Here is an 8,757-nt window from a genome sequence, read left to right as displayed (position 1 = left end):
CTTCATGCCCCCCCCCCCGGTCAGGCACACACAGTAATCGGGGGCCTGACCCTGGCTGGCGGGACACGGTGGGCACCCTCCCTGCGCAGCACCGGGCGGCTCAGTGGGGTACGTAACCCTCTGTGTTGCCGTCCAGCAGGGTAGAGAAGCGGAAGGTGACAGACCCCGTGGGAGTCCTGAAGGAGAAGTACCTGCGGCCGTCCCCTCTGCTTTTGCACCCCCAGGTAACACCCAGGCGGGGCCGGGCGGGCAGGCGAGCAGGCTTCGGGTCCCCCCCAGTTCTGGGGCCGGGCGGGCGAGTGGGCCCCGGGACCCCCTATCCTGTGGCCCAGCAGCCGGGCTGCCCAGACCGGGAGGGCTCTGCGGGGGGCAGGCTCCCACACACCTGCCCGTCAGGCGCGGGGGGGCTTCTCTGCCTGCAGCCCCCACGGGTCACCGCAAGCCAGCGGGGGATGACTAGGTCCAGGAGGGTGACGAGGAAGGAGGGCGGTGCTCTGCAGGGCAGCCCCGCGGGTCCCCCGGAGGCGGCCAAAGACCCCAGGGCATGGGGGGCGCGCCCACCTGCAGTTCAGGCTCCAGGCGGGGCAGTGAGCCTCAGCAAGGTCATGGGCAGCAGCTTAGATGCAGTGAGTCCAAGATTTTGGAACGTAAGGTGACAGACCCAGGGCGCTTAAGAGAGAAGACCAGGGAGCAGGGCTCTGAGTGTAGCGGGCACAGAGTGGCACAGCGGGTGGCGCGAAGGACGGAGGGTCCCAGGACGTGCCGGGCGGGGCTGGGGGGCTCCCCAGGGCTGCGAGGGTGGCAGGCTGTCTGCCAAGTCCAGGGTCAGGGGTTGGGAAAGCGAACCCCCAAGCCAGGCAGCGGCCGCAGGCGCTTCTGTCCACCCCTCCCCTCCGGCTGTGTCCTCCCAGGGGCTGGGCGCAGAGGTGCGGGGGATGAGCGGCAGAGGGCGCAGCGTGCCCCCTGTCCTCACCCCTGGGGGCCCAGCCCCCCCAGGGCCACGGGCCGCCCCCACCTCACGCCAGGGTCCCGGTAGCTGGACTGTGGGACAGCCTGAACCAGACTCCGGCCCGGCNTCCCCCCTGAGCCCGGCCCCCCACCCCCGCTTGCTGCCTGCCTCTGGGCCAGAGCGCGGGGGGCGGGGGGAGGCGAGGTGAGGAAGACTAGAGAGTCCCCTAAGTAAATGGTCTGAGGTCCGGCGGTCACCCGGGCAGGATAACTGATGGCCTCTGCAAAGGACAGGGTCGCTGTTGAATGAAGACGTCAGCCTGCGGTGGTCAGGTGCAGGACTTTGCCAGGGCCTTGGGTTTCTGAGCCCTGACACACGTGTGTGCAGCCCCTGGGGTGCCTGGCCGTGGCCCCCACCGCCTCTGGAATTCCCAGGGAGTCTGTGTGTGGAGAGTTCTGGAGCCTTTCAAGGCTGCAGCTAAAACTGAGGCTCAAAGCCAGGTGGGCACAGTCCGTGCGCCCGGGATCCCATCGTCCAGGAGGTGGAGGGGCCAGCGAGAAGCCGGGCAGCGGCTGAGGGGACAGGGCAGACCCCCAGCCCCCAGGGACAGGCACAGTCTGGGGCCCCGATCAGAACGCTGCTTGCCAGATGCAGATGGCCAGTGCCACGTCTCTGTCTCCCTTCCCCTCCCATCACAAGCCCTTGGCACCTCCAAGGCCTGGAGAGGTGGCCTGTCCTGTCCAGGCCACCGTGTCAGCGCCGGGTCACACGGGCATCATCCTTTAAAACAGTGCGTCTAGCCTTGGGCGGTTAGAGCCCTTTTAGAATTTTGCCTGCAATCATGGCCTCCTGCCACTAGGCGGTGCTGCCCAGGCCGCTGGTCCCTGTCAACCCGAGATGCAGGTAGATTTCTTGATTTTTCACAAATCAAATAAAAAAGTAAAGGAAAAAGGAAAAAGGAGTGGAGAGGAGAGGAGAGGAAAGAGTAGAAGGGAGGGGAGGAGAAGGGAGGGGAGGAGAGGGAAATCAGACGCTCTGTCTACACCAAGCTAGCCCCCCAGGCGTGCTGGCCAGGGTCAGGCCGGCAGGGTGGTGCTGGGGGTCCCAGGTAAGGGGAGGTGTCATCGCGAGGCAGGAGCCTGCCCCGCCGTGTGCCCCTGCTGGGCAGACAGGCTCCCAGGGCCCGGGGCCCTGGGCTGAGTTGGGGCTCCCAGGGAAGGACGAGCCACGGGGCTGGCCCCGGGGGCCAGGAAGCCCGGAGCCGGCCGGTTCCGCCCACAGCCTGGGGCCCCCGCGAGCCTCTGGTCCTGTCCCAGCTGTGTCACCGGGAGGTGGGTCCACACGGCTCAGGAGAGGTAGCGTCTCAGGGGGTCCCCCGTGTCTCCCGCTCTCCTGCCAACAGATGTCAGCCATCGAGACCATGACAGACAAGCTGGAGAGCTTCGCGGCCATGAAGGCGGAAGCAGGCGGCTCCCTGCAGCCCCTCCCCCACCACCCCTTCAACTTCCGGTCCCCAGCGCCCACGCTCTCGGACCCCATCCTCAGGAAGGGCAAGGAGCGGTATACGTGCAGGTGAGGCTGGGCGCGCCCGGGGGCTGGTGGGCGGCCGTGAGCCGGCACTGCCTGGGGAGACTCGGTCGAAGCCAGAGTGCGGCGCAGAGGCAGTCAATGGTTTGCTGTCCCGTGGGGGTCGCTCCCCACAGATCTGGAGGTGTAGGGGGACGCCCCCCTGCCCCACCGTGAACGTAAGAAAACGCAGCCTCCACCCGGGCGGTCAGCACTCCAAGGGCCCGCAGCCAAGGTGGGCCGGTCAGCATTTCAGCGTGGCTCCGGAGCCAGTGGAAGCCCCCACGCACTGTGTCCGTCCCCAGCTGCAGGAGCCTGGCCACGCCCGCTCGGGCACCCCGGGCTCCACGGCTGAGATACGGCCTGGGGAAGGGGCAGGGTGCCGGCAGCCAGAGAGGGTCAGGCCCACCTGTCCAGCGGCACATGCAGGCCTCTCTGTCGAGTTCAGCTGGGCTCTGGGGCTGAAGGACCGACTGCGATCCGGGTGCCACAGCCAGGCCTCCCGCCCCCCCACCAGCCGCGGGGCTTCAGGCCGTAGACACCGAGCAAGAGGACCCGTGTGACTGCCTAATGGCCCCCCTGCCCCTCCACGCAGGTACTGCGGCAAGATCTTCCCCCGATCAGCAAACCTCACGAGACACCTGAGGACGCACACCGGGGAGCAGCCGTACAGGTAGGAGCCCGCCTCGTTCGGGCCGCGGCGGCGGGAGGTGGGCTTCCGGTGAGACCGCCCCCCACTCCCACTCACAGGAAGGGTGAGGGTGGGGGCCAGCGTGCTCGGCCGGGTCGCTCCCTGGACCCCACGGCTGTCCAGCGTCCTGTGTGCCCGGTGGGCTTCCTGAAGGTTCTTGCCCACCAAGACACCAAGGCACGTGCCTGGAAGCGGCCCCCCGACCACTGCTGACCACCGGGGCGGGGAGTTCAGGTGCCGCCAAAGCCGGGCCCCGGGGGGGCCATTGGAGCGACCCCCACCCCACCCCCTCCCGGCTCAGCTCTTACGATGGGTGGGGGGGCAGGGCCGGCGTCTAAGGCAGGGTGGGCGTGGACAAGGTTCTCCAGGCGAACCCGAGACCCAGCCTGGGCTCCGGGCGTCCTGAGGGACTTGCCGGGCAGCCAGCCCTGGATGGCAGCCATGTGTCCCTGCCGCCCCGTCTCCTCGATGCCGGGCTTCTATGCTCAGACACGCAGCAAGTGGGTGTGGGAGCCGTCACATGTGTTCACAAGGGGGTATCACCCCCGTCTCCAAGATGCGGAGCCAGAGGCTTAGACCCCATGACTTGCCCAGAGCCGGAGCCCCGGCCGCTCTAGCCATTCTGACCGCAGAGAAGCAGCTCCCGTCCTTCCGTCTCTGTGCCCTTTGTCGGGCGGCGGAAGGGATGAGGGGGGCACCTGGCTTTCGAACGGGGGGGTGCTGAGAGTTGGCATTTTATTTATTGTAATTATTTTAAATGTTTATTTTTGAGAGACAAAGAGAGAGACAGGGCGTGAGCAGGGGAGGGGCAGAGAGAGGGACACAGATTCCAATGCAGCCTCCAGGCTCTGAGCTGTCAGCACAGAGCCCGACGCGGGGCTCGAACCCGCAAACCGCGAGATCATGATCTGAGCCGAAGTCAGACACTTAACCGACTGAGCCACCCAGGCGCCCCTGAGAGGTGGCATTTTAAATGAGAGACCCGGGTGGCAACGACAGGAGACAAATCAGGGGGGAAGCTGATGTCGATGCCGAGACTTCGTTCTGGGGTGTGTCTGTGGGGGCAGCCGCTGGGAACGCGGTTTTAAGTCAGCAGCATGAGGTTCCGGTACTCCGGCCACGCAGAGCTCGGAGTCCCCATCCCTGGGAAGGGCAGACACGTGGGGTCCCCCCAGGGGCCTAAGTCCCCGTGTGCCCCCCAAGATTCGACCACCACGGGGCCATGTCCTGTGAGCTGTGACAAGTGACAGCTCAGGACACTCAGCGGCCATCTGCTCAGTGCCCCTGGCCCCCCAACACGCAGACCCCGGCCCTCCCATCCCACAAAGCCTAGCAAAGGCAAGGCTGATGTGTTCCGGCCTCCCCTGAAAACGTGTTTTCCTGTAAGGAAAGCCACCTCTGAACAGTGTTGTGTGTGGGCATCCCCAGAGGGTCAGGCAGTGTTTATAGAAGAATTTAATTGTCATCGATTTCTTTTGCTCTCTCCAGTCTGTGAGTTTCGAGTTGCCTAACAATAATTGCTTTGAAAGTTTGCGTCGCAAATCCTGACTTTATCTGGCTCAGGGCAGCCCTGTGATGGGGAGTTCTGGGGCTGTGGCTTTCCTTTTGACATCACCAGGGGCTTCTGGGATCACCTTGATCGTTGGGAGAATCTGAATTGGAGGAGGAAGTTTCGTCCTTCCGTCCTCAGAAACCTGTTCGGAGTCCGGGGTCCCCCCAAAAGACCAGACTCCAGCCCAGCTCCACCCGGGCAGGGCGGATCCAAATCGCCGGCTGTCTACCTGGTGTGAGCTCCACTTCGGGGCCAGCCTCATGTGTGCACCCCGTGTGTGTGCCCCATGTGTGCACCCCTGTGTGTGAGCCCCATGTGTGCACCCCTGTGTGTGCGCCCCGTGTGTGTGCCCCATGCGTGCGCCTCTGCATTCACCCCTGTGTTGTGCCCCTGCGTGTATGCCCCTGAGTGTGAGCCCCATGTGTGCACCCCGTGTGTGTGCCCCACATTCACCCCTGCATTCACCTCTGCGTGTGTGCCCCACATGTACACCCTGCGTGCGCCCCTGCGTGTGTGCCCCACATGTACACCCTGCGTGCGCCCCTGCGTGTGTGCCCCACATGTACACCCTGCGTGCGCCCCTGCGTGTGTGCCCCACATGTACACCCTGCGTGCGCCCCTGCGTGTGTGCCCCATGTGTACACCCTGCGTGCGCCCCTGCGTGTGTGCCTGAGGCCCCTCGACTGCAGGAGGGGGAGTCTGGGGGCCACAGAGCAGAGGCAGTCGAACACCTCTAGGCAGCTTCCTGTTAAGCCCTTGCCTGAGATTAGCTAGAATCCCGCAGAACGTGCCTCAGAGCCCTGGCTCTCGGGGAAAGAAAGGCCCCTGAGCGTGGCTGACGGTCTGAGTCCTGGAGGAAAGGCCGGCGCTCCGCCGGCCCGGTGTCCTCAGCTAATGGCTTCTCCCGAGGCCTGAAGGCGCAGGAAGACACTCGCTCGCCTCTGAAAGCTCCAGCAGGCCGGGGGGCAGGGGTGCAGTTCGGGCTGCGCTGACGTAAACCTGGGCTTTGGAGTTATGTCCACAAGGGGCGAGGGGGGAGGGGCTGCTCCTTGCACGCGTCCCGGCTGCCTCGCCCGCGGGTCCCTCCAGGACCTTGGGCACAGTCTGGGCGTGGGCGTCCGCAGGGAGCCTGGCTTCAGGGACACGCACCTGTCCGTCCGCACCTCCCTTCTCCGCTGACCCAGGCCCGTCCCCATCCCTCAGGTGGCCCATACCTGTCCCCTTGCCTTTCTAGTTCCGCTGGATTTAGGGCTGGATTTCAAAACTCTCTCTTCCCTCCCCTTCCTCCTGCTTCTACAGTTACCCAGAGCGCTGCCCCCGTGATGCCCGGTCCTGGGGAGGGCCCTGCGCCTGCCCCCCCCCGTGCCACGCCTCCACCTGGCTGGCCTCCCTCGGGTGCGGGTGGGGGGTGGGTCCCCCCGAGGCCTCCAGCTGCGGGCCGGCCGGTCTCTCGTGGTTGTGCTGTGACGTTACACGGCCAGGCCGTGAATTTCACTAGACGCTTGTCAGCTTATTTATGAGGCAAACCCCAGCTGCTGAGGGGACCCTGCCCCCCGAGCCCAGGCCTCACTGCTCCCCTGAACTTCAGATGGGCTCCTCTGGGCCATGCACTTACATTAGAACTGGGAGAGGGCCACACTCGGGGCTGACTGTGACCAAATCGAACGTATGGCTCCCTGCACCGCCTCCCCAGCCGCACAGAGGGTGGAGGGGTCCTCCGCTTCCCGCAGCGGGCGGTCCTGGCCCACCCCGCGTCTGGTCGTGGGCGCACCCCCGTCAGAGGCCGTGCGTCAGGTGGAACCTGCCAAAAGTGCCCTGCATTTCCGAAGAAACGAGGAGGGGATGCCGTGTGCGGGTGCGCGTGAGCGCCCGTGTAGACGGCCCCGGGGGGGCCTGCTGCGTGGCCAGGGGGCAGTGCCCACAGCCCAGCGTGCCGGTGTACTCGGCCCTTCCGGAGCAATCGCTCCGGAGCAGGACGGTCACTGGGGAGCCTGTCACCATCGGGGGCGAGGAGACGCCTGTGACAGGGAGATGGTGCGTCAAAGCCTTCCTCCCTGGGCCACCATGTGGGGGGCGCAGGGCGCCCCAGCACCGCCAACCCAGCCGCGGGAAGGGCATCTCACACAGACAGCGGAGGAGCCCGCATGGGCTTCCGGGACCGTGGTCCCCGTCGGGGCCGGCAGACGTCGTGAGGCGTGGGAGGAGCAGCTGCAACCAAATCACGTGCTCCCAGAGGACAGAGGCGGCTCGACCCGCCCGACAGAGAAGCCGCCAGGCCAGTCCTGGGCCGACGGTCACTCAGGAGGACGCTAGGGATCGCGGCCCCAGCCGGTCACGTAAAGACCATAAATGGCTCCTTGCCCGCCGCCGGCCGTGGAGGACGCCAGTCAGCAGGGCCTCGGCCAAGATGCTCCAGAAACGGAATGAGGGACGCTGCAGAATCGGACCAGGGAGTCCCGGGGTCCCCCCCACTGGGGGCTCCCCGTTTTCTGTGCGCCTGTTCTCAGACCCCCAGGGGCCGTTGGGCAGGACGTGGGCTTCCCTGGGCGGTTTCATCAAGCTGCCCCCGGGTGCGGGGACGCTCTGCTGCGGGGCGCAGTGCAGCGGCCGGCGGGCAGGAGGCCCCAGAGGCCAGTGGGGGGCCAGAGCTTCCTGCCTCGGGCGCCCCCGGGGGCCCTGGGGTGGTCAGACTGCCTGGGCGTGTGTCCAACGTCAGCGCCGGTGCCTCTCCAGCGGGGCAGGGGGGTGCTGTGAGGCCAGGGAGGACAGGGTGTCGACGCCTCCTTGGCACCACTCGGTTCCTGAGGCCCAGTGCACGTGACCGGGATGCCGCCGTGATGGGGGGCCCCCCTGTGGCAGCGCCGCGCTGCACACTCAGGACAGGTCTCTGGCGCCTCCCGGCCGCACCCCTCCGGAAGAACGCGCACCTCCCACTGCGTGCCCTGCGAGGCCTGCTGTGTAGACGGCCCCTGAGAGACTCAGCAGGGCGTTGCCTCCTCTCCCCTGCAGAAGACCGGGAAGTAACCGAGCACGTGGACGATGTCGCAGGTGCTCAGGTGCCTCTGGCATCCCTGGAAGCCTTCTGAGGACCAGGCACACGTGCGCACACTCCTGCACACGCACGCGCTGGTGCACACGCCTGGACATGGGCGCACACACGTGTGCTCCAGAGCGCGGCTGCGTCAGGTCCCCCCTGCCTGGACTCCGCCACCAGGAGGCGCCCGCGCGGCTCTGCAGGCTTTTGGCGGCGGCTCCCGGGCCACCGTCCCTCCAGCTCCAGGACCGGCCACTGTTCGTGGCTTCTGGGAGCGGGTATTTCTCTAAAGTGGGAGAACACCCTCCCCTTCCTGCCCTCGGGGCCTCCGAGCAAAGGCTGCGCGCGCACCCGGCCCCACACCGCGGGGGCACCGCCCGGGTCACGGACGCTCCCGGGGACCCGACTGAAGCGTCCGCAGGAAGGGGCGGATTTTCCCAAGGGCGCGGCCCCAGGGCCCGCATGACTGTCCGCGGAGGAAAAGGGACGCGAGGCGGTCGCTGGGGCCGGGGCGCCCCCTCGGTCCCTATCAGGGAGGCGGGCGGGGGGCGGCCTGACCAGTGGTCTCGCCCTCGGGGAGGTGAATTGGCACGCGAGCCCCCACGAGCCCGGGGACCCACTTAAAAGGCTGCGAGGTCCAGGCCAGCCCTCCCCATGCGGGGGGGGCTCTGTCCGCAGTTCTCTCCCCCCAGAGGAAGGGGGCAGGGAGCGGGGTGCAGGCTCCTCCTTGGGGAGGTGGGGTGCAGGGAAAAACATCCAGAGGCTTCCGCGGTGCTCGGCTGCCCCCTTGAGGCTGCTGGGAGCGAGGCCCTCAGGCAGCGTCTCCTGCGGGGCAGGCGAGGAAGGGCGGGGTGCGCAGGCTCCGAGTCCGACCACCCACCGCCCTCGAGGCCCGGGGTGCGCGCGCCTTCTTCCTGCCGCGCGGGCGTCTCCGCGGGGCGGCGGGGCGGGGCGCGCGGGGCGGG

General features: G+C 67.2%; 1 protein-coding gene across 1 annotated transcript in view; it reads left to right on the top strand.

The window, feature by feature from the left end:
• Nucleotides 1-8,757, top strand: part of PRDM16 (PR/SET domain 16) — a 200,659-nt gene that overhangs the window by 182,874 nt on the left and 9,028 nt on the right. Inside the window, 3 exon segments of the mRNA XM_077763995.1 lie at nucleotides 140-224; nucleotides 2,352-2,521; nucleotides 3,111-3,188. Of these exon segments, the coding sequence (XP_077620121.1) occupies nucleotides 140-224; nucleotides 2,352-2,521; nucleotides 3,111-3,188 (333 nt within the window).

Source organism: Crocuta crocuta, unplaced genomic scaffold (assembly GCF_008692635.1).
Source record: "Crocuta crocuta isolate KB4526 unplaced genomic scaffold, BGI_CrCroc_1.0 scaffold13, whole genome shotgun sequence".
Lineage (NCBI taxonomy): Eukaryota > Metazoa > Chordata > Mammalia > Carnivora > Hyaenidae > Crocuta > Crocuta crocuta.
The sequence above is the reverse complement of the archived record's forward strand: the minus strand, read 5'-3'. Positions and strand labels throughout refer to the sequence as shown.